General features: G+C 42.8%; 1 protein-coding gene across 2 annotated transcripts in view; it reads left to right on the top strand.

Annotated features, from left to right (window-relative positions):
• Nucleotides 1-21,558, top strand: part of midn (midnolin) — a 21,856-nt gene extending 298 nt beyond the window's left edge. The window contains exons 1-8 of one of the 2 annotated variants that reach the window (XM_043223516.1): nt 1-132; nt 2,333-2,564; nt 4,453-4,540; nt 4,632-4,694; nt 10,576-11,034; nt 11,156-11,276; nt 11,395-11,700; nt 18,330-21,558. The exon at nt 1-132 is cut by the window's left edge and continues 298 nt beyond it. In XM_043223516.1, coding sequence (XP_043079451.1) covers nt 57-132; nt 2,333-2,564; nt 4,453-4,540; nt 4,632-4,694; nt 10,576-11,034; nt 11,156-11,276; nt 11,395-11,700; nt 18,330-18,592 — 1,608 coding nt within the window. In that variant the 5' untranslated portion in view covers nt 1-56 and the 3' untranslated portion in view covers nt 18,593-21,558. Of the gene's footprint in view, nt 133-2,332; nt 2,565-4,452; nt 4,541-4,631; nt 4,695-10,575; nt 11,035-11,128; nt 11,277-11,394; nt 11,701-18,329 lie in introns of both variants that reach the window. The other variant, XM_043223515.1, reaches the window with a different exon arrangement.
• Nucleotides 21,559-24,519: the final 2,961 nt, after the last annotated feature.

Here is a 24,519-nt window from a genome sequence, read left to right as displayed (position 1 = left end):
TCGGTGGACGTCTTTTCGTGGACGCATCTGAACTTACATTATAATTTCCTCTATACATGCCCAAACTAGGCAACCCTGTGGAGGAATCTGAGACGTTGTCGCGAAACTTTGAGGTTTTCGCCACAATAATTGGTGAGTGTCAAAGCGATGTTTTCTATTCACTTTTCGAGCAGCGGCTGGGTCGCTCTCAAATCTCGTTTGTTTTTGTTTTTTGTTGTTTGTTGTTTGTTTGTTTGTTTGTTTTTTTGCAGCGACGTGTGGGCTCTTTGCTTTTTTATTTTGAGCCGCTTTAAAACTTTTGAGTGAGACCTGCTTATGAAAAAACTAGGTTCCGACTTAGTTTCTGAACGCGAAAACGGATTCGCCTCCAGATTAAAACGCTGTTCTGTGTCACTTTCTTTCTTTCTTCGGCGGGACGCAAAAGGAGAATATCAGGAACTGACAGCCACGGTTTTCGTGCAATTGCATGTTGTTTGCTTAAAATAGCCACTGAGGTTGTCAAAAGTCTCCTTTTTGTTCTCTAAGGAGGGAAATGGGTTCGGGAACGACGTGAGGACGGGTAAATGTTAATTTGCTTAAAAGTATCACGAAGTACCCCCGATGTTTATTTTGCTTATACAAAAATTGGTTGTTATGGATGTGCATATCCACGCTTATTTAGAAATTGGTGTTGCCAAGGCCTCCTTTCACCGCTGGCGGGCGCTCGAGTTTCACCGCAAAGTCGATTGCACTCGGACGGACGGGGTTTTCTTTTTGCAGGCAGGTCAATGGTGGCTGTGCTCGCGCACCACGTGAATGAGTTGTAAATTCTGGTGCGAGGCGTTTTAAACGCACGAGACGCCCCAAAACAAGTCCGACTTGGGTTTCGTCGCACAGATAAGGTGTATATGCCGGCCTCCCGTCCGCAGACGTTTGCAGTCTGAAGCTCGCGAGCACATTTGGCACGAGATCGCGATAGTGAGTGACGTAAGCGTCAATTTGTGTATCGCCCCGAGCGACGCTTATAATGCCGTGTGACTGGGACGCGACGTTTCCTTAAGAGCATACTGTGTTTTACTGGGGCGTGGGGGGGCTATTTGAATAGAGATAACGATAAGCGTAATGCATGCTTTTAAACGCAAGTCGCGCACGTAGAGAGATTGCAGGCTCTTAGAACATGCGTGGATGATGATAGATTTTGCATGTGGATGATTCTTCAATTATGGGGAAGTGTTTTGTCCTCTAGCAATGATACAAAACTGCATTTTAGTTGCGAAGGAGAGATTATTACAGCGTTAGACACTTAACCGTGTGCCTGTGGAATGTCTAAATGGGGTTTCTCGGTGTTGCACTTGTCCCACGCCAGCGAATGTAAACTTTTACACCGAACGCGGTTTCGATTTAAGATACGAACGTGTTTATGCAATCGCCGCTCTCGGGAAACGTTGCCGGCGCTGCACGCGTGCGTTCAAAAGTTAATCGCGTTAGCAAATTTTGCATTAAGAAGAATCGCCCGTGCATCGGTGTGTAAGACGTGCCGCAAAAATGCTTAAGCAGTTTGTTGTGTGGAAGAAAACGCAACGGGCAACAAAAAATGCAACCTAAGACATTTCGTTTTGGCTGTGTGTTAAAGACGGTCTGTTGTATTTTGTAAACAGGGTGTTCGGTGTTGCTATTTAAACATTCAAGGTTATATTGGGTGACTTGTTACTTTGACAGTTTGCCTCATGAATGGTGTGGAATTGGTACGAGTGGGCTGTAACTCCAGGACTGGAGCTCCTCGCCCACTCAGATCGGATTTGTCCTCAATGAGGAAGGCGACGCGGGGGGGGGAGAGAGAGAGAAAGAGGCGGGGTTTGCGCTCCACGTGGGTGAGCAGAGCACCCCGCCATTGGCTACGCGTATGACGTCATTGCTCGCGCCCTACGTGATTGGGCAGAGCTTTTGTGGGTGTGGCCAGAGCGGCACAGTGGAAGCGAGATACGGCGAAACAACGGGCATTATTATGCGTGTTTCACTGGAGTTTCTCTTCGCGATGAGGGCTGCGCTTTAAAAAAAAAAAAAAAAAAAAAAAAAAAGAAAGAAGAAAAAAAAAAGAAATAGGGGGGAAAAAGGTCGCGCTGGTTTTGCAGTACACTGTCAACGACAAAGGACTACAGTTACAGAATATGCATTTTAATGCGCTATCGGAAAGATAGAATTAAACGCCGCTGTAAAAGAAGCTAGTAGGATCGCCGCAGGATCGATCGCCAAAACGGGAATAATCATTGGGAATATTTTCCAAGAGCTTTTACAGATAGAGAGATCCAGCCCTATCCCTCCGCTTCCATCGACCCTGTCTCCTCTATCGTAGGCTATCGAATGGACCAGCATCCGAGCGCCAGGAGCTGCAGCAGTCGCGGAGCTGCGCCGTCCTGCGAGAGCGTCTCCGGCGAGCCCCCCATGAATTTGTACATCCACTCCACCACCGGCACACGCTTTGAGCTCTCCCTTCCCGCAGAAGAGACCGTGGAAGGGCTAAAGCGAAGACTCTCTCAAAGACTGAAAGTACCCAAAGAAAGACTCGCTCTGCTACACAAAGAAACGTGAGTAGTGGTCTGATGTGTTACTGTTAGACTGCACGGTTAGTTATTTTTAAGAGCGGGTCAGAAGGTGGGTTTTGGCTTGGGCTTCCGAGTGGAGATTTTTAAGCCATCTCTGATGGCAAGCCGTTTTCACATTTATTCACTTAAACTCAGTGGCAAGCATATTTTTTCACGTTACAAATGCTTGTTTTTAATCCAGCAGTGACTAGTCTGTCTTTCACGAAAAAAAAAAAAACATAATTAAGAAAACGTTACGTACAATTAGTGTTTATTCTATTAATCGCTTGTAATTATTCAATAAAAATTAGAACGTGTTCCTTAACTAGTTTCAGTAATGACAAGTTACTGAAATATAATATGTATGTTCGCTTCTGATTAGTAGTTCGTAGTTTTGAAGCAGTCAGAATCACTATCTAGTAACTAATTTTGGGATATCGACGACTAGCATAACGATAGGCACTAGTATGCAAGGTATGAGCAGTTGCTGTCTAATTGAATAGATAGTAGTCGCTACTGGAGTAGTCAAGTGGTAGTATTTATGACAAAAAAAGGTACAAAATATACACGTGAATGAATACATGTTTTAATGGCTCGCCATAGACACTTTCATCACGAAGCCCTGGGCCATGCTTGTAGTGTATAACGTTAAAAAGTCCATGTTACATTGTCTACCGTGATATTTTTTTGCTGTGGCAGTCCACAGCCTGTTCTATAGAGAAGTGAAAGTGATCTATGCTGTTGACAGTGTGCTGTGGAAGTCGGTTTAATGTGGGCCAAGTGCAAGGTGCACCGCATCACACCTGAAACTGTACTTGCAGTTCAAAACATTATGCAAGCGATGTCAGTTTAACAGCTTATAAAGGACGCAAAGGTGTGCGCGGCTGACAGCAGTGCGTGCATATAAATAGTTTCCTAATCTCTTGATTAAACCGGTTGCTTTGCTTGATTAGAATATGCATGGCGTTAGTAATTGTCATTTTAAACTGGATGCCGGGGAATAAAGCATTCCTAGCGGTACTCGCACTGCGGTGTTAAAATATTCCGAGCGAACGTTAAGAGAAGAAGGGGCAATGTTAGTTTCAGTGCAGTTTGCACATTGCCTAACAATTGCACTTGGGTGGTGGAGCTGGGAGGTGAGAGAGAAGCTCTTTTGTCACTTGCAAATGACCCTAACAGTTGCATTGTTTGTGCTTTGAATTGGGCCGATTGAAAAGCCCTCACAAGTAATCACCACCAAATTACATCATCCTTTTAAAACGAAGAGAGTCGCTTAATCTCTTCTGTTTGGTTTAGCTGCCTCCAGGCCAAGTGCTCAGTCCCTTTGTTCGGCAGGAGGTGGTGACATTTAGCCTGAGCACATGTGTACACATTTATGCCACTAGGACATATATTTTTAAGAGATTTGTGAGTTAAAAATACATTTGGACTATGTGTTTGAAACATTTTGATTCCTGCGGGGGTGTTTTTGGAGTAAACATGCTGATTTACATATGCTGTGGTTTTTGGTCTGCTGGTAAAGGCTACAAACGTAGTAGCCTAGAATTGTTTTACTTTGTTTCATATACTTGTTTGGATTAAAAAAGAAGAGAAAACATGCATCATAATTGGGCCAAATAATTATATCCATGGTGGTTTTGTGTATAATTAAGGAGAGAGTTTACTCACCCTAACGTCATTGCGAACCTTTAAGACCTTCTTCTGTGGAACAAAAAAGAAGATCATTTTGTGGAGAGTGTCTCACTTGTGTCTGTGTTTTTTGTTTATTTTATCCATACAGTGAAATTCAAATGCGTCCGATGTTGTTTAGCACAAAATCTGTTGCAATGTTCTTCAAAGTATGTTTTCGCATCTTGAGATTTGACGTCTAACATCTCCTTGTTTTTTCTAGACGCCTGAGTTCAGGAAAACTTCAAGATTTGGGAATAACGGATGGGAGCAAGTTAACGCTGGTTCCAACAGTTGAAGCAGGCCTAATGGTAAAAATAGCACAAGCTTCATTTCATGTGCCATACTTTGCCAAATCTTTTTGCCACACATATTCACTCTGTCGCTTCTCTCTTCTCAAAGTCTCAAGCATCAAGACCTGAGCAGTCAGTAATGCAGGCGCTGGAGAGCTTGACGGAAACGCAGGTAAGGTTTCTCTCTAATAAGGTCATCCCAGTAGATGTTTGAATTACACAGTGGTCCATTACATTGGGCAGTTGTGCATACACTTAACCTAATTGCCAGGGCAGAAGTGAACACCCGCAGTTTTTTTTTTTTTAAGGATCATTTGTAGGATTTTGAACTCTCTACTTGGCAAGATGCTTCACTGACACATAGGGTAATGGCATACAGATGATGCCCTCCTAAGCTTTTAACTTGAGGACCTCCACACACTTACTACGCATATTTTAAGAAGCACCTTCCAGTTTCTAGGCAACATCTGTGAGCCGAGGCAAACCCCACCTAGAAGCCTCTTCATTGAGATGCCACCTTTCAAGAAACTCTGCATCTACCATTTCATGTGCCCAATTATGGTTGTAGCACTTTCTAATTTCTATTTATGGTTTAAACTTTAGTTATTAGTTAACGTATTGTTTACATTCCTGTCATCCAGTCAGTTGCTGGATATTGACACAAATATTTTTCAAACACACTTGTATGTGCACAAATTAGTCCGCCACATGCCTCCGCTGCATCCACTTGCTGATATTTTGGGAAATCCTGCGTTGTTCTGTTTGTGTGTGAGTGATATGAGTGTGCATTAGTCTAGGAGAGGAAAGCGCCTATCTGTAATGACGACAGAGGAGTGTGGTTGTGTGCGTATGAGGGGGAAGGGTAGACAGGGGAGTGCACCGCTCTTATCATTCAATACGCCTTCTCCCGGCAGCTGCAGTGTCTCCTGTTTCTGCAGAAAAGCTTTGTAACCTGTGAAGAGAGGCTGTCTTTCTCATCAAAAAAACCTTTCATAGTACCATTCAGACATTGCTTGTGCTTTTTCTGTTCTAATGTACTTTTGCAGACAGCTAACTGTGTCATCTGGCCGCTTACGAAACTGCCCCTTTTTTAGAAATCATCATTTTTAGTCATCACTTGTGTCCTTTTTGTAGCTTCATGGTTACAGGCATGAAGTGAGTCAGTAACATTGTCAAATGCGAGACATATCATTCTTTCAGAATTTAAATTAGTCAACACAATCATGCCACCACTGCGAATGTAAAAACGATCTCCACTCAACGATACCTATCCGTCTTGCTAGATAAGGCTGGATTTGTAGTTACAGTGGACAACCCCATATACATAGCAGAATTCCAAGAGCTACAGCGCTTGCTTCCAGGGAAAGATCTATCTCAGACTCCTCGTAACCACCCATGATTTTATGGAAAGGGAAGGCTTGCAATTATTGGAATGGCATTTTTCCCTTGTTACTCTGGCCTAACAGCTTTTTCTGGCCTATAATTTAAAGCTGCTGTGGTTTCGTGTGTCTCTCCGTAGTCTCCAGTTTTACCCTCTCCGCAGTTAGAGGAAGATTCTTAGTTCCAAGGGAAAATATAGCCCAGTTTCTGCACTCCACTTGATAGATCAGCTGTTCTCTTGAACATTAAAATGCCACTTTTGCATTCAAACAGCGCTTTGTTGCTGGCAACTCTGCCCATCAAGTAGAAATAATGACTGGTGTCTGATTCTTCAGGCGACAGAGTTTGTTAATTAGCGGTTTCTGTTCTAACCCGCCTCTAAAGGCAGGTAGATTGCTCGCTTTGTCCTGAGGGGATAACATAGCGGTTTGTTTCCACAAGCAAGCGCCTTTTCCCTAGTCTCAGTGCTACACACTAGAGATGTTTTCCTGTCACAACTCTCCACCCTCCAGACACCCACCTACCCACTATAGAATGGGGCCGGGGCGCCTGTCATTGTGTCTGGAAATGGACAGATGCAAATAATGGGATCCAACAATATAGAGCGCGTCACCTCTCAGTCACCCCCTTGTCATTTCCACCCACCCAACCCCCTTCTCAGAGGGAGCAAGGGAAGGAGAGTAACTGAGTCTGAGAGATGGCCGTAGTGACGTCAACCCTGACGAGGGTCTGTGATTACCGGGAAGGACGGTGATGAGTCAGAATCCCAGGTATAGATTGAGGACGAAAATAGAAGCGGTGGGATCACACGTCATGCTGAGTGGCAGTGCTCCACAGGATGCAGATGGCTTTTGTGCCATATCGGTAATGAACTTTTTTGATTTTACAAATATTTGAAATAGAAAACAAGCTTGTTGTGGGAACAGCTGGCACATGGGAGGAGAGATTAGTGTGCGTTTCTCTGATCAGCGATCGGGCCTATGTGTGTGTTTGCATGGAGAGCACTCCCGATCCAAGAGGGACAGTGTTGACATGGGCAATCACTCGGATTCGTGACTGTTCCTGTTTCCCATCCGCCTTTGTGATTGAAGTGTTCTGTTTCGTGACTGAACTGAAAAGGAAGGAGGGAGGGGGGGCTATGGAGAACTTCTTATTAGATGATAACCAACTCGCCAGCTTTTTTAATTAGGGTCAAACTCCTCTTCTGTACTGAGCAGGTTCTTTTTTTAGCACTGTTCCTTATACTTGTCCTTTTTTTTTCTGTGACATTTTCCTACATGTTTTTTAAGTCATTAATTAATGCTGAGTCCCATGATTGTTGGTATTTTGAATCCTGTTGGCTGCAAGTGTGACACGTCTGTTTTGACTCAGTCTCTCGCCTACCCAGACTAATCGGTGCAGTCATCTGAGGAAAAAGGTGTTGCGCTTTCACGGTGCATATCTTCGATGGTCACCCGCAGCTCAGAGAATGAGGAAGAACAGACATGGCAGGAACAAAACTTGAAAATGGTGTAATCATTTGCCTAATTTCCTTCTGAACCTGTATGAACTTTCTGCATTATGTGTAAAAAAAATTTTTCCACTGAAGATAAAAGAAGTCATATAGGTTTGGAATGACATTAATAATGACAACAGATTCATTTTTGGATGAACTGTCTCATTAAGTATTCTGTTTTGGTCAACAGACATGATGGAAAGAGTTCTGACTGATCGAATTTAGTCTTTATCCACTGAATCCTCACCATTCAGTCTTGTGTAGACCTTGAGTAGGTTAAACCCCTCGAGTGAGACCTTTTTGAAGGTATTCCTTTCTTCAGGGTTTGAGGAAAGATGCAAGTGATTGATTATTGTAAAGGGGCTTGTTATTGCATCCACACCCTTCATGCCCCTTTGCGAGGACCATATTGATGGCCCCCTAGTGTGCTCAAAACCCACCAGTCGATGGTCAGGGTTAATAAGCTGGTTTTGAACTTTCCATGTTTGCTGAGGCCTTTGATAGGTGACCAGTAGTCTTTTAGTCATGCTTGGTATCAAAAGAACCTGTTTTCTTACTTGACCCCTCAAAGATAGGTGTCTTCAGGCTGTGGATGAACGTCAGTCTGGTGCTGTTCTGAGCTCCTGCCCTGCATCTCCCGTGTTACAGAAGAAACCGCCTGCAAATGAGTTCCTTGAACCGCAGGGACCCCAATAAATAAAACTGTCAGCTATAGAGTTGGAAGGGTGAAAAAAAAACGGAAGGAGCTAGAGGCGTACTCTCACTGAATATTTCATCAGCATCTACTGGCATCCTCACACCCCTCCACCCTCTCTCTCTCGCTACGAGGTTTCTCCCCCAGCCCTCCTCCCCTGTCTCCCCTTATCATGTTTTCTTTCTCTCTCCTTCACTCGCTCTTCACTGCATAGCAACTGCAGCCCACTGCAGAGCAAAATGCCTCCCCAACAAATCAAAATGGACGAAGTGTAAAGATAAAGGAAAGAGTAACACTAGTTTGCAGGTGAACCAATTTTGGCATAGCCAAGTATATAGTTATTTAACATGGTAACTTTGTTGCCATAAATGTACATATCTGCCTTTTGTTGACTTTTAATCTGCTTAAACAAAATCGTCAGATTTCCACATTTTCAGATTTCCAGATTTACGTATTTGTAATGAATTTATATTGTAATTCTTATGTTATAGACCGAGGGGAAAAAAAAAAAGTTAATTTATTGCTAAATTCTGAGGTAAACTTTCTGTGCCTGCACATTCCATGTGAGGCTGTTTTTCAGACAATATGACCTTTTTAGTTTATGCGTTTTTCATGTAACGACAGGGTGGATACAGGTAGGCTTCTGGCTTCAAAAGAATTTCCAAGCCGGTATGAAGAGCGCTCTGTTTTAGAACTTGATCTGTGTGCCTTGATGAGAGAGTGAGTCCGTGGTCTTAAGAACAAAGAGACCTGTGCAGACATACACTTGCGGTCTCTTTTGAGTACCTTATCCATTTTAGGTGATGTAGACTACATGTTGACACTTCAGGCTCCGTACACCTGACAGATTCAATATAACTGTGCTAGGTGAAGTGTGGAATTTCTGGCCACAAGTCTTCGGAAACTCTTGATTATAGGCAGATTTCTGAGGGAAACTAAATATGGGGTGTCCTTCAAAGTGGTCTGTTAATATATCTTAGTTTTTTCCAGTCAAGTCAAGAACTCTTAAACAACACAGAAACATTGTACAATGTATACTTGCACATACATTCCTTAGATGCTGCGTAAGTGAAGACAGCTGATCCGTAAACCCACTGCGCCTTTTGTCTTTGCGGTCATTCTGGGATTGCTCTAGAACGGTGTAGACTGGCCGATGTATTGTAAGTCTGTGTGACTCAAACTGACGGCTGCTGTGGGGAATGTCTCTGCAAACCACGTCCTCACCTTTCAGAGGCACTTTTACTGGATGTGGGGGTTCACGCACTCTCTCATTATGTGGGATGAGTCTGGGCTTTGAGTGAGTCAGTGAGATGCTTAGTCTTGATGATGACTGATCTGCAAGGCTAATGTGGGGTCTGGCACGCTTTACTTGATGATTTGCAGGCCCAAATAATTTTAATTATTAGTGCTTGGATGTTCAGCACTCTCCTTGCTTGAGATATTCAAAGCCTTTATCCTATTACAGAGTTGCTGCACTATATGCTAATGGCAGCCGAGTAATTACAGGGACCTTTTGAGAAATCTGAATTGAGTATTAAATAATAAGCAAATCAACTTTCAAGACAGCTGTCATTCAGAGTGGGATCCACCCTCCCTTTGGGATGAGCCACCAATTTCACAATTGACCTTTTAAGCAGGGTTTACCATCAATCTAGAGTATTCAGTGTATTTTCATTAGTTCTTAGTCATACAGGGTTTTTTTTTAACGTCATCTCTACTAAAGATGGAAAAGGGTCTCTATGCCTGGCTCTTCTGGTCAGTTAAATGCACAGAATAGTAAAGGTCACTTGACTGCGACAGCGCCTGCTTGATGGAAAAATAGATCAGCAAAAGAGCTAGAGAAAAAAAACGATGGAGGGTAGGCCCCAGTGATTTAAAAGGTTAACAACAGGTCAGCCAACACTAGGACGCTCAATAGATCTACTGAGGGAATCTTTGTGGCTTTCATAGTTTAGATTTTTTTTCTATGATTATAGTCATACTGCATCTTTAAACATTTATTGTTATCAAAGCTACAGTTAAAACATCCTCAGAAGGTGGCAGATGCAAAAAAGAATGTCTCGGGGGTTGAAATCGAACAAGGCATAGGTTGTTTTAAATGTTTGGAGTGCAAAGTCAAGTGTTCTATATTTCTCGCCTTGTTTTCCAGGGGTCAGAGAGCCCCTTGGCTCAACTTCCATTCTGGGTACTCCTAAAATGGGCAAGCCTTTCCGGTCCAGCCTTTCAAACAATTAGCTATTATGTGACTGTGTGGCGAGTGGGTCTGCATCCTGTTTCTATGGCTGATTTTTTTTTTTCAGGCCTCAGGCCAGACAGAAGTTAGCGTTTCGTGGGCGTGTTGAATGGTAGAGTGTTTTGTGTGCCTTTTGTATACTTCTGCTTATTCATAAAAAGGCATTCAGTCCTATTGCCAAATTCTTTTCCAGTTTAGAGCATTGCAAAGGAAATTACTAAAGCCACCCCCTCTTCGTTTCCTGTTCACAGGTCAGTGACTTCCTGTCTGGCCGGTCTCCTTTAACCCTGGCTCTGCGAGTAGGCGATCATATGATGTTTGTCCAACTGCAGTTGGCAGCGCAGCACTCGGGCGGCCCACAGTTACAGCATCGGCATCTCATATCACGTGGGAGTTCAGAGGGCACGACAGGACAGTCTCATCCAGCTTCAGGCTCTGCCTCTGGGATGGCACGGGTTTCACACAACCCTCACCCACATCACCCACACCCCCATCATCCAAACACAACGCTCCCATCTAACCCAGTGGCCTTCCCACCTTCACCCTCTATCCCATCCGTTCCTCCAATGTACCCCACCTCAGCCTCAGGGCACTGTAGCCCTCCACCGCACCCCTCTCAACTCCCTGGAAGTTTTCTTCACTCCCAGCAGCCATCTTCAGCCTGCCCCACCTCTCCAAGCAGCCCTAACCCCTCAGCTTCCTGTCCAGAGGTTAGTCACAATTTGTCCCACCTTATCCAATTAAATAATTTCATATAATAATGGTGTTAAATTACATTTACAAAATATGTAAATGTACTTGCAGTTGACCACTGGCCCATATCTTGCACAGGCCAACTGCCCAGCAAAGACGTCTGGCAATTGTAACACTCCTTCGCGATCCCGCAAGCCAGGGGCTATCATTGAAAGTTTTGTGAACCATGCTCCTGGGGTCTTTTCTGGGACATTTTCAGGTACAACTTCTCACTAAGTGTAATATTTAACAACTCTGTATACGACAGTTATACCTATAAAACTTATATATCTGCAATTTATATCTAATTTCTGTATTGTTTTTTTTTCCTTCCTAAGGCACTTTGCATCCCAACTGTCAGGACAGCACTGGACGTCCCAGGCGAGATATAGGCACCATCCTTCAAATCTTGAATGACCTTTTAAGTGCCACCCGGCATTACCAGGGCATGCCACCGTCGCTCACGCAGCTCCGTTACCAGACCCAGTGCAACAGCCCTAATTCACCAACACCGTCGCCACCGCCTTCACCTCCCCACACCCCTGGACTAAACAGCCTGCCTACTACAGTGCCGTCTGAGACCCAGCCCACTCTCCACCCACTGGTGCAGTGCCAGAGTCAGATCCGCATGTGCAAGCCTCCTGGTAAGTTTTATTACATTTGCCAGAAATTATGCAGATATGCATTTCCTAGAGCATTTACTGTAGCCAGTAGTATTTCATATCTAGCCCAGAGGTTGAAGATTCATATCCAAGGCAGCTTTTGCATAGCTTCAGAATGTCCAAGACAAGGGTGCAAGGATAAGAAAATTGAAGATGTTAGAGAGGGGGAGGAAGAGCTAGGCTTGTTCTTTCAGGCCCTGGTAGTCATGCTCCAGCAGCCACAGCATGTCTGGCTTTGTTTCTGTGCTGACGGTGTCCTCTTTCCACTGAGAGGCAAAGAATGGGGGTGGACTACTCTGTTACCAAGAGGAAAGAGGCAGAGAGCCAGAGCGAGAGAGATAACGAAGCGAGATAGCACTCACAGACGTGTGGCAGGTACCCCGCTCTGTCTGGTAAAAACTGATTATCTGGGGCAGCTCGCTTCAGCGCTGAGGAGGAAATTGAACTGCTCTGTCATGAAACACCACTGTTGGAGAGTACAGAGATAATGAAGAAATATCATCCTAGCGCTGTTCAAAGCGCAGGCCTGTTATCAATCTAGACTAGATTAAAAGCATACCAAGCTTACGCCGTACAATATGAAAACATATCATCAACTACTGGGGTGGAATAACTTCGGTCACTCGATTTCCACAAAGGGTAGGGAATCCTACATGTTTTTTGAGGCAATGCATACTTTTCCTGTGTGATAACCCCTCTTACGCTTGCATAATGCTTCATCATTGGTCTCAGTGCTTCCCCCACACTGAAAGTAAATAGGCCATCCTACTGGTTTCACTCTTGTTCATCTGCAAAAAAACCATTCCAGCAGTCAGGGCCAGGGCTAGTCAATGGACACTTGTTTTCCTAGCAGCCTTTAAATAGAGATTTACGCAAGAAATATGAGCTCCAAGAGAATGCTCATTGTGTTTGAAAGTCAGCAAGAGGAGGCGGAGGGAAAATACCAAGAGTCCATTCATAAAATTGTTGTTTACATCCGGCCAGTGACTGCCCACTGATTAATTGGCGCTTCCTCTTGGGCAAGATGGAAAAAACGGGTAGGGTGCTATGGCTATTTTCTGGACTAAATCATGTTACTTGTCAGTGGCAATATTTAGTGCGAGATCGCCAGCTAATGCTCTTGAGCTCTAAGACCTATATTCTTTGGCACCTGGTAAATAACTTGCCTACATAGGACAAACACCTCAGTGACTTTCATGACCCCTTTGAAATGTCACATACTTTTAGCAGCTGTCTACTTGATGTGATTGCAGACCAAACGAACCCGATATCCCCACCACACTTGTTTAGACATCCATCTTTGCTCTCTGTTCTTGGATTCTTCTAGACTTTGGGCTTTCACAGACTATAATCAGTATTTGCAGATAAGGGAAAGAGAGCTGAGGGTACGAAGAGAGTCACCATTCTTGACTCAAATTCCTGGTCTCTTAGCCCCCTTTGCCTACTACAGTCAACCCCTTTGTTTGCCGCAGTTTGGTGTAATACTGCAATAGTACAACAGTCATGTCTTTTGTAAATGAAGAAAAAGAATGCAAGCCTGTAGGGTAAAACTTAGGGAAGGCCTTTAGATTCGGTATTGCCTGGCCACTGCACTGCATGAAGGGAGAGAAGGGGGGGGTGAAATGGGTCTTAAACTGGGTGCGGGAGAGTAGTGCAGGAATGCTTTCGCCCGTCAACATTCTGCACAATCTGTCAGCTCAGGTTAGTTTAGTTTGGGCTGTGGAAGAGCGTCAGGGTGGAGCTGTATTTTAGCAAAGAGAGAAAGAAAGAACAAGGAAGAGTGCTCAAATTCCTTCCCTCGATCATTTAATCTGACCGAAAGCAAACGCTCCCGGCTGCTGTGTACATACTGCGGCGATGTGAAATGTCAAGATCTCAGTCCGCTTTGTCCCAGCCTCCCTGGTGCTTAAACACTGCCAAGTTCTTTTCCTAACCCAAAAGAGACAGTTTTGCTTCTGTGCAGATTGCTTGATCAAATGCCCCAGGGCTCTCACCATGTCACTACAGTGCTGCCCAGCTCGACTGGGGGTAAAATAACCCCCCAGGCCGACTATCCTTAGCTGCTCATCAGGCGGGGGCTGTGGCAAGCCATATCCGATGCCTTTTATTGCTCCTAGTATGCAAATTGTGGTCATTTGAGACCATAGCTCCCTGCAGGGTCATTGATGCCATCGTATCAGTAAAGCAATGGAGATGTCAGGGTTTGACCGCTCCCCTGGTTTAGTTCTTGCTAGGGGTGCAGATGGCTGAACACAATGCCTGTCCTGTGCTGTGCACCCACTCTGAGCTCCTCCCAACCCAGAGGCAACACTGGCGTCTATCCCAGCTCTTTGGGAGTTAGCTACAGCTGGGTTATAGAACAGAAGCACCTACTGATCACAGAGTATATCTAAACATGTGAATTGCAGAGGCTTGAGAACTATGTGTTTTTTTTGGGAAAAAACATCCCTGAGGGGTTTTGGTTCAACAGAGCAAGTGCTAGAAATGGCTATAGATGGGTCAAGTGCCCACAATAAACAAAAAATAAACAAATAAATAAAATGCATATAATTAGTTCAAACTATATGGTTTCAATTTAATGATAATTTACTTGTTTTCTTGGAATTTTTTTTTATTTAAACATTTTAAATATTGCAAAAACGCTTTTTTTTGTATTTTTAATATTGGGGCACTCTTTACTTATGCCTCAAATATATTGAAATACATTTTAATACCAAAATGAAAAACATGCTCATTATAGAGAAGGTGTATGTAACTTACTGTACGTGTGAATTGCATATTTAATATATATTTGCGTTAAATGAATGACATATTAGAAACCAAAGCTGACACACTGTGACATATTTTTGTATGACTCCCTCCTCCGCTGCCAAGACATCTCCCCTTGATGCAGAGCGATTTCAGCACCCAGACTCGAAAAGATCACAGGACTTATCAAGGCAAACAAACAAACAAGTCAAAGACAAGTGTTAATTAAGCTGATCTTTAATGGATCAATGGCAAAAGGGAAGCTTGCCGAGACTGCCTGATCACTGTAGTGTGGGCCGACACATTGGGTTGGGCTTAATGTTTACCCAAAACCCTGCTCAACTGACCTAATACCTGCAGACAGGCCAACAGCCTCATCGATTGGGTAAAAATCCTCCCTCCATTGCACTCTCTCTCTCCTCATTCTTAATCCTCCTCCTTTCCATTTTCCCCCTCACGTGGCCATCAGCACTCGGTCTGAATCTTTCTTCCTCTATGCGGGGATCAATACATTCTCATACATCAGCTCACTCCCTTCAAAAAGCATGAGCCGAGTGCAACATCCCAGCTTTTGTTCGCCAGTATGCTGCTACTTTTTAGATTCCAGGGGAATTTTTTTTCGGTATAATCTCTTCCACCCTCTGTGGCTTGTTCTCATTTGCCTCTTTCTCTCTTTTTCTATGTTCCTCCGAGGCCTCCGTCATGAGGCTGTATTGAGGAGGAGGGGTGTGGGTGGATGCGGGGCTGGGGAGGGGGTTAGAAAGGAAGGCCAGGTGTATATCTCATGTGCGGGCCTGAACAGCTGTGTTGCAAGAGGCGGGGCTGGGGTTGTTTTGTCCTTTCCTTCCCCCTCTCCTTTCCCCTGAGGCTCGGGCAGCTCGTCACAAGCCTTTTTTGCCCCAACCCCCTAATTTGAGCCGCAGGCCTGAGAATGTCGAGTGCGCGGCGAGGACACTGCAGCACACACGGCTCACTCTGAGACAATGCATCATTGGCGTAGGGGCGAAGGAGGATGAGGGGAGGAAGGGAAGGGTAGATGGGGCCAATGCGGGGGGGGAGGGGCCTTTTTCGGTCCATGATGTTCACTTGCAATCGTCGCTGGCAGCAAAATAACTCTCTGTTCTTGTCCACCCACCCCCCCCGTATGTGTATGTGTCCAAACCTTAGTGCAGGGAGGGGTCTTAGAAGCAAGGGACAGCGAAGGGAGAGCTTTTGCAATGCTTGTTCTGCCTTTGTTCCTGGTGCATCCCAGCCCCCCACCACAGCCGTTCACTCCTTTTGCACTCACGACAACCCAGGCGGATCTGTCGGGATGGCTTTAGGCCGGCCAGCCACGCCATAGCCTAATAATAACTCTCTAAAAGGGTGCACTGATTCTCCCCCTCAGGCAGCCATGTTTATCCCGATAATGATGCGGGGGTTGTTCGAAACATTCAGGTTAAGTTCGTTTTTCCTTGCAGCACAGCCCCCAAGTCGTGCCAAAGTAGCGGTGATGTGTTTTTACAGTGTTTGTAGATCTGTTTGGAAGGGTGAGCGTGTGGGAAAGGACATTGGCAGGGGCCACAGATTCTCACAAAGAACAAAAAAAGAACTTGGCTTCGTGGCCAGGGGTCTGCCTTAATGTCTTTGAGACCATTGTGAGCTTCATACAATACCTTGACAGTGGCATGCCGTGCCCAGTGCTGTTAATGAGCTCCTCTGCTCTTTTTCTCCCAGATTTCTGTAGTTCGGTCCCTTGGGGCACCACAGCCTCATGTAGTGAGGGTTTTTTTTTTTGTGTTTTTTTTTCACCACCAGCCCCAGTTGGTATGCACAGAAGCGCTGACAGGCTGCAAGGTGAGGTGGCTGCCCTACTTTTGAGGCCTAGAGTTGCAGAGAGACTCTTTGAGAGGGCAGATGAAGGAGAAAAGCATTAGCGTAGAGACCCTTTCTCAGTAGCTTGTGCAGTCAAACAAAGACCTTCATAACCCATAAAGTCCTATTAGACCAGAACCTCTCTAATCACGCTAAAATGCCAGAGCAAGACCCAAATCTCATTTGTCTAACCAGGTTAGGAAGGAACTGTTTGGCAGATCTCTGCTGTTGATGTTTGTACAGCCTGTTCTTTCTCTGCGAATATCCAAATGATTAAAACTACCACTTACATTTATAGCGCAAATCCTTCCTAGACGGCTCAAACCCGCCCACCACGGAAAGGTATTAAGTAAAGGGGGAAATTGAGCCCACACGAAATCCCGATTTCATTTTGATATGGAGAGGTGGATGAAATTGATTAGCAACGAGAATATGCATCTGCTCTCTTTTTCTATTGCATTCTGGGTGGAATTCCAGAGCACGTCTCTCTCTCTCTCTCTCTCTCTACCTCCTTGTCTGTCTTTCTCTCCAGAGGCATTGGGGAGGGGTGAACTGTGTGTGCGCATGGGGGTGGGGGTCTTGGTATTGGGGGTTGGGTGGGTGATTACTCGTTCAATGAGCTCAGGCCAGGAAAAGAAAGGGGAAAAAGGGCCTGACTTACTTCGCTTACAATTTCCATTCGCTTGCATTTTCTATTGAAAGCCAATAGCAGTGTCCTCGCCTGGAGATGGATTGCTGCGCTAGAGCTAAGGTTTAATCAATAGGTCTTTTTAATTTGCCATCGATCCATGTTAAAAGCTACTGCTGCTGTTGCTGTGTGTGTATGTGTGGTGGAGCACACGCGATGAAAGATAGTCTATGCTCGGGATTATTGACATTCTAGCCAGCTATTTCATTATTTAATTCTGGGATAGTTCCTAATGGAGCTGGCTAATAGATTGTGGTTTCTTTTTCTCTTCCATTCTCTTGAATATATTTATAAATGAAAGGTTTAGGGTTTAGCTGTGGATAGGAAAACCCCCTCGTGTTTTTTCCCCTTAATTGGTGCATTAGCGGCTAAACCCCTAGCATTGTTTGTGAGATTAGAAAGTGCAAGGTATTTGCTTCCTGTTAAAGAAACAACAAAGTCGAGATCGTATCGCTTGGGAATGTGTGTGCGCATGCATGCGTGGGCGTCAGTCTCCTCATGGGAGTGTGGGTTCCTTTGTGAGAACGCACTTCTCCCTTTTGAGTATCTCAAGGGCACGCCTGCCAAGGCATTTTGAACCGTTTCTGATAAGGGAAGAGAGGACTTGTTGCCACATACTGGGATGTTTTCTTCTGAAATGAGACGGCAGTAGAGTGTGCTTATTTTCTGTAACGACCTATAGAGAAAGAGAGAGAGAGAGCAATGGGGTGGGGGTAATCGTAGCATGTCTTTTTAAGAACATCAGCGTCACCGCTCAGACTTGAGTTTATTTATCCAGCGCCCAGCCTTTGATAACATTCAGCAGGATCAGCAGTCGGGATCCAAAGCACTGAGTCATTCTGTCCTAGACCAAATATGTGTATTGCACCAGCATTTCCCCACTGAAAAGTCTAGCATAGATAGTCACCACCTTATGTTGCGTTTTGGATGCTAGTCATTAGTATGGGATGCTCAAATGCAGATTCTGTCCATACAAGACATATTAACCTTTTAAAGTCTTGGTCAACCACCTTTGCCAAGAAAGCCTTGCTGTGCCAGCTAGGGATGAGTCAGCGGTCAACTAGTCTCTTACCCCTGAAAGCATCTTTGGCTGTTGTAACACAATGTTTTTTGAGTCTCAAAAGTGTTTTTAGATGGTGCATAATCCATCTCAGGACACCTGGATTCTGTCATCGTCTGTTGTGTTTGGGTCAGCTAGTTGTTTAGGCAAATCCTGTGAATGTATTTTTGCACATTCTTAGCTTCTTTAGCTAGTTTAATCTACTGGTAGCAGTTCTAACTGGCTCTAACATTTGTTGCTTTTTTCTTGTTGGTTCCTCAGGTGACCGGCTGCGTCAAACAGAGAACCGAGCTACACGCTGCAAAGTAGAGCGACTGCAGCTGCTCATGCAGCAGAAGCGTTTGCGCAGGAAGGCCCGGCGAGACTCCCGTGCTCCTTACCACTGGCTCCCCAACCGCAAGGCTGGACGGAGCAACAGTAACAGCAGTATGTCTAGTGAAGGCTCCCTGGACCTAGACTTTGAGGACTCTGTGTGGAAGCCCGATGTCAAAGCCGATATGAAATCAGAATTCATCATGGCCTGAAGCAGCAACAGTTGCGCCATCCTCATCAAGGATGACTGGGGTTTACATTTTAGAGAGGAGAATTTCCCGAAGACTGTGTCCGAAGGCAGAATCTCGTAGGCTTCACTCCTCGTCTATCCTGTGACCACAAAGACTTTACACAAAGGAAGATTCACAGACTTTTACTTACCTTGCGTCCTTGATAGACTATGATCTTGGAATAGACTAAATTTTCAAATGACGATGTTTGGATATGGATTGGACTGATGAATAGCCAGAATTTGGACTCAGAACGTCCAAGAAGTCAACACAAATGAGCATAGCAGACGTCATCGGTGTTGGGATTTGTTTTTCTCTTTCCTTTTTTTGTTTTTCTTTTTACCCCAGGGGAAAGATCCATACAGGCCAAATACAGGCACGATGAACTAACAAAATCAGATACTGATCCTACTTCCTCCTTTTTTTTTCATTACAAATGGGCATTCACAGTTCAAGAATCGTTTTGAAGGGGGTTACCTTCTTTGGTTTTAAGTCCTGTTTTTCTTGAATCATGATGATTTATGAAACAAAATATGTAGCATTACCCACAAAGCATTCAGGTTTTTTATCTCGTAGACGAGGAGGGTCATTTGCACACACACCTGTGATTTGAAATAGACAATATCATAACATAACCAAGAGATGGCACAGTGCATGTTTAGTATATAAATATATAAAAATAAAAATACAAAAAATGCTTTCTCAACAACAGCTCAGTGTAGAGTCAGAGGTTCAAGTAGGAAAGTAAAACATGACACAAAAGGAAAATATGCTGATGTGATGGAAGACACAAGGTTTGTGAAGTCGGTTATTTTTAGAATATATAAAGTGACTTTTTTTTTGTTTTTTGGTTTTTTTTTTACCTCCGCGAAAAACAAACAAACCAACCAAACGTAAAACAGCAGTTGCTCAGCAAGGCTCGAGTCAAGCTGTGAAATGAATCTGATGTTATATAATCATTTAAATACACACTGTATCTCTCCTGTTACTGTCTAAATGTGTATAATAGAGAGAGTGGTGGGGTGCCAGAGGAATAGTTTACAATTGTGCATTATAATGGCTTGCTCTGCCAAAGTGGAATCTCTCATTTATGCATTTGACTACAAAAACCACCATTCGAGGGTTTTATCCCAGCAAACACTTACAGTTGTGATACGGTTTTAACAAGGCTACCCATATTTACCCATCCGTTTGTCCGGACCTCTTTGCAGATTCCCACGTAAACATCCAGACCGGAGCGTATTCGCCCCCCGCCCCCCGCCTTCACACTCTTGATAGTGCCTCATACGTAGACGAACTGACATATTCTATCAGGCGTTCCACAGACAGACGGTTCTGCTGCTATACGGGACTTCTCTTTGCATGCAAAAGTGTGAATTATCCTGATCATTTTTATAGAAAATAATATTAATAATAACAATACTGAGAAAGTGGTGCTGAAAAGATATACAAGCATGAATTTGTGAAAAAAAAAACAAAAAAACATTTGCTCCAGCTACTTGGGATTTTCGATTAGGAATGTGATGTTACATATCAGTCGCAAACCAAAACGGGACTGGAAGTCTACTGTACATGGATCATTCCTGGACTAACTAAGGAACAATGGAACATTCAAGGGATCCTCAGAGCAAACCCCAACACTCCCATCGACCTTGTCCAGATGCGGGCTAACAGGGATGTTAGAAACCGACGTTCGCCCCTAATGACTACTTGGAAATAAACGTCAAAATGTCCTGAACCACATCGATGTTGCACTCACTGAGTTTGCAATGAGATTACCTACCTGAAGGGGAACATTGTCTTTTCCTTTTTTTTCTGTTCAAGTGGCCTTAACGTTCATTATCGAAACACTTGCAGAGTGGTGGACAACATAGGGATGTTTTTGTTGTTTTTGTCCTGTGTTTTTGTTAAAGCATCAATTTTTCGGGGGCAATTTTTGTGTTTAGGAGGTGGAGGCTCTATTATGTCAAGGCTTCAGTGCCTTAAAGTTTTGCCCCTTCGGTGTGTACGAAAAAAAAAAATATCTGAACAAATTATTCGCATTTATGCAGGTTTTTATCAATTTCTAGGAGCTCTGGTAGAATATTGTCTGTTTTATGGTTTGATTGTTACAAGTCACGACCTGGAGTTCAAACAGGTTCCATCAGTGTGTTCCGTTGTTTGTTTGATTACGTCCCTTGAACCCTGCTGTCCTACAAAGAAGCAACAAATTTACAAATTTAATTGAAAAAAAAAAAAAAAAAAAAAGGAAGTTTCAACTGCAGTGCTATAGCAACAAAGTGCCCTAACTCTCAATTGAGATGTCCTTTAAGGACACGTTGACAACATGCACTTCCCTTCTTAGATAAATGACTTCAATGGACGATTTCTCCCTCTCCCCCAAGAAAATCATTATTTAATTTTTATATATGTATGAAATATACTCTGTGTGTGCCTCACCTATATGTAAAACAGTAAAAAAAAAAAAAAAGTGAAAATTGAAAAAAAGCATAGGAGATGATCTGAGTTTTAGGATAGGGTAATTGAATGAGGGTGGAGGGAGGGAACGGGGGGCATTTTCAATAGTTTGTTGGAGTTCTGATCACATCATTTAAGTTGCCTGTTCTTTCTTGTAGCCAATGAAAACTGATTACAAGAGTTGAGAAAAAAAAAAACAATTTACAATGTTCTAGCTATAGACCGGTGTAGCACATGTGTGACTGTATTAATTTATGAAACCAAAATGGTAACTGTGAATTATGTATTTCTTTGTGCTTTTTTTAAAGTGGGCGGAAAGGTGGAAAAGGGCGTTGCTGTGCCCTGTTTTGTTTTTGTGGAATATAATGGAAATAATCAAGTTAAAAAAAGGAAAATATCTAAATATATTTTTTTCTTAAGCAATACATTTCAGTGTGACTTGTGATAGGACATTTTCTTTTTTTAGGTAATAAATTGAAAGAAAAAAAATATTTTTTTGTGTTTGTGTGACTCATTTATCCCGTTTGCAGTTTGCATGTTCTTACTATGAAAAGCTATCGAACGCAATCAGCTACTCTAAGTGTCAAAAAAAAAGGTCATGTTTTTGCATGAGCATGCTGTTAAGCCAAAAGCGCGACACTCTTAATAAACACACAAATGCTAATTTGTGGTCAAATAATTTTCATGAACGTCATCGATACATTTCAGTACTGAATTATGTGTTACCAGGCAATTCATGCATTGTCTGTCTTGGTTTCACTGCTAATATAGAACTGTTGTGCTATTTTGGCCAAAATTGTATATCTTTATGAGGCAGAATAACTAAAATACACAACTTTTAGTATGAAATTTGTTTGCAGACCACATACGTTGCCTTTAAAATGTTTGTTTGCAAATAACACAATTTAGCTCATTAGGCTAACAGTAGCACATTAGCTTTAAGAATGGAGCGTTTATGCTTGTGGCTTGCGTAGCACAATTTCTGCTCATAATTGGTGTGGCGTACGTCTACGTACTGTATGGTGGAGTCTCAGAGCGACTGCGCCGGCTTCCTGATGAAAGCTAGCTTTAACGCGTGCAGATTTATATGTGTCTGCTGTTCACTCAACCGCAGGGGTGCCAGATCAGAGTCGGATCGAGCGAAGTGACGGCGACTGAGACTCCAACGCTCCCCCCATCTGTCAGGCAGTCCGTCCTCCTCCCGAGAGCTGAGACGAGATGACAGATTGAGGGTGAGCGCAGGACTGGCTGGTACAGTAGGCAAGTGGTGCGCAGACACATGCTGTTTTAAGGAGAAGTCTTCGGCTCAAAGCTCCCACTCTTTCCCAAAGAACTGAGAATAAAATATCTCAGAACGTAAGAGGAAGCCATCTGCAGAAAAATAAAAGCACCAGACAAGAACACTGGAGTTCAAATTGGTTTTCAGATGAGGAAGATTACTAGCACACACCACGCACGCTAATTCCAACTACTCTATTTAAAATCCCTGCCAGTGAGTGGGGTCATCTCACAAATAGTATGTGGGTGACTTCCCTCTGGGTCTCTTCAATCTGCAATGCCAAACACAATTATAAAACATCTTTTTTATATTTCATCCAGCGTTTTATCTCTGCTTTTATTGCTACAAGTTAATTTGGAGTGTGCACATGGATCCACAGAAGGTCTGAAAATCTAATTGAACCTTTGAATAAACATAGCTTTAAGATTTCTGGCAGTGAAGAAGAACTTTTTCTGGGTCGAGGCAAATTTTACATCTTTTTGATTCATTTTATGTAGCCTATATATCCTAAATTGGATATATACTTTGATAATTACATTGAATCACCTTTTAGTGAGGCATATTTCACAAACGAACCATAAACTTTAATTATTGTCTAAAAGTAGGCATGTGCGGCCCATAAACCAATAGCTGCATACCCAAGATATTTGATACTGTCACGGTTTGGTTTAGGGGTGAAGGAGCACGAGAATATCCAAATAAACGAGTTTAATCAAACACATATACAGGTACCTAGGGCAGATGAACTAAACCACGTAATACATAGACGAGATCGACCAACAGAACTGAAACCACAGGACTTAAATACACAACGTAAATACTTAATAAATAAGACACAGGTGAAAACGCTAAGACAATTAACTAAAGTAGGTCACAGAACACATGGCACGTGACAAAACAATTACATAAAAGGAGTCCACGTGTGACAGATACAGTGCATTTTTTTTTTTTATGCACCTGTCAAATTTGAGATTTTGAACTTTTTGGTTGTTCATTCACTAGTATACTAGTATATATTTTCTAAAAAAAAAAAAAATTTTCAGACTAGTGGAAAGAAAACATCCAAAATGCACCGATAAGTGTTTGTTTGACAGCACTTTCTCTATTTGTATCAAAAGATTTCAATTATAATACACATTTCTAAATGCCATTTTCTCAAAATTAGTTTTTTCTCCAACACTCAGCCATACATCTCAGCTTATAAATCAAACAGTAATTACACACACCAAATTTTTATTCCTGTCTATATCCTGAAGGTTTTTAAAGAGGGATTTGTTCATACATAATCTGCCTGATAATATACGGCATCTTATTCCCCCCAAAAACTGTCAAAATGTATTGCTTTCTGTCTGTTCTAAGTATTTTCTGATTTATAGAGTCACGAAATGAAATTTTTGTAATGTAAAATGTAAGAAAAAAAAATGTAGAATTTTGTTCTACAAATGTAAGCAAATTAATGCATATTTCATTCAATAAAATGCCTAATTTGCATATTTTAACTTAAAGTTTAGTAATACAAAAACGTTTGCAATTATCAATGTAATCAATCAACTATAAGTAAGGTGATGACTATTAGGTTTTTTTTCTGTTCGCATGCAGTGTCTCACCTGAGGTGCATAAAGATTATTTACCAAATAAAATGTTGGACATCGTTGTCACTTCACTGCCAATAATTTGCCCCTTTTATGGATGGATTCGTGCGAGCGGATATACGCTGTCTTGATATGACTCGTCGTTATTGTTCCGCCTTCTCATTGGTTGGTTGTCATGTAGGTGAATTTATGCGCTAGAAAGCTGCATTTGAATTGAAAATTGCATAAATTGCATACGTTTACTTAGCTTAACTAAATAAGACTAAAACAAAAACAAATCATATACATTTTCATGCTTTATGAAACATAGCCTAGTGTGAATCCTACATCCCAACACATTTTTACACCAAGTAGCCTACGTGTTTTCTGGCAACATGCGTTAACGTAGCTATTCATCTACAAATAAGGTCGGAAAATAGGTATACATTTACATTTTTACCTGCTATAATGCTTGTCTTTGATTTTAGTCTGTGACTAAATTTAGTTTGGTTCTAAACTGCCGCCCTACTTCTATTAAATTTACAGACAGATAGATAGATAGATAGAAATATATTTTTTAATATTTGGGTACTTTTAGGTGA

This window comes from Puntigrus tetrazona, chromosome 22, assembly GCF_018831695.1.
Source record: "Puntigrus tetrazona isolate hp1 chromosome 22, ASM1883169v1, whole genome shotgun sequence".
Classification (NCBI taxonomy): domain Eukaryota; kingdom Metazoa; phylum Chordata; class Actinopteri; order Cypriniformes; family Cyprinidae; genus Puntigrus; species Puntigrus tetrazona.
Note: the sequence above shows the minus strand (reverse complement) of the source record. Positions and strands in the feature narration are given on the sequence as shown.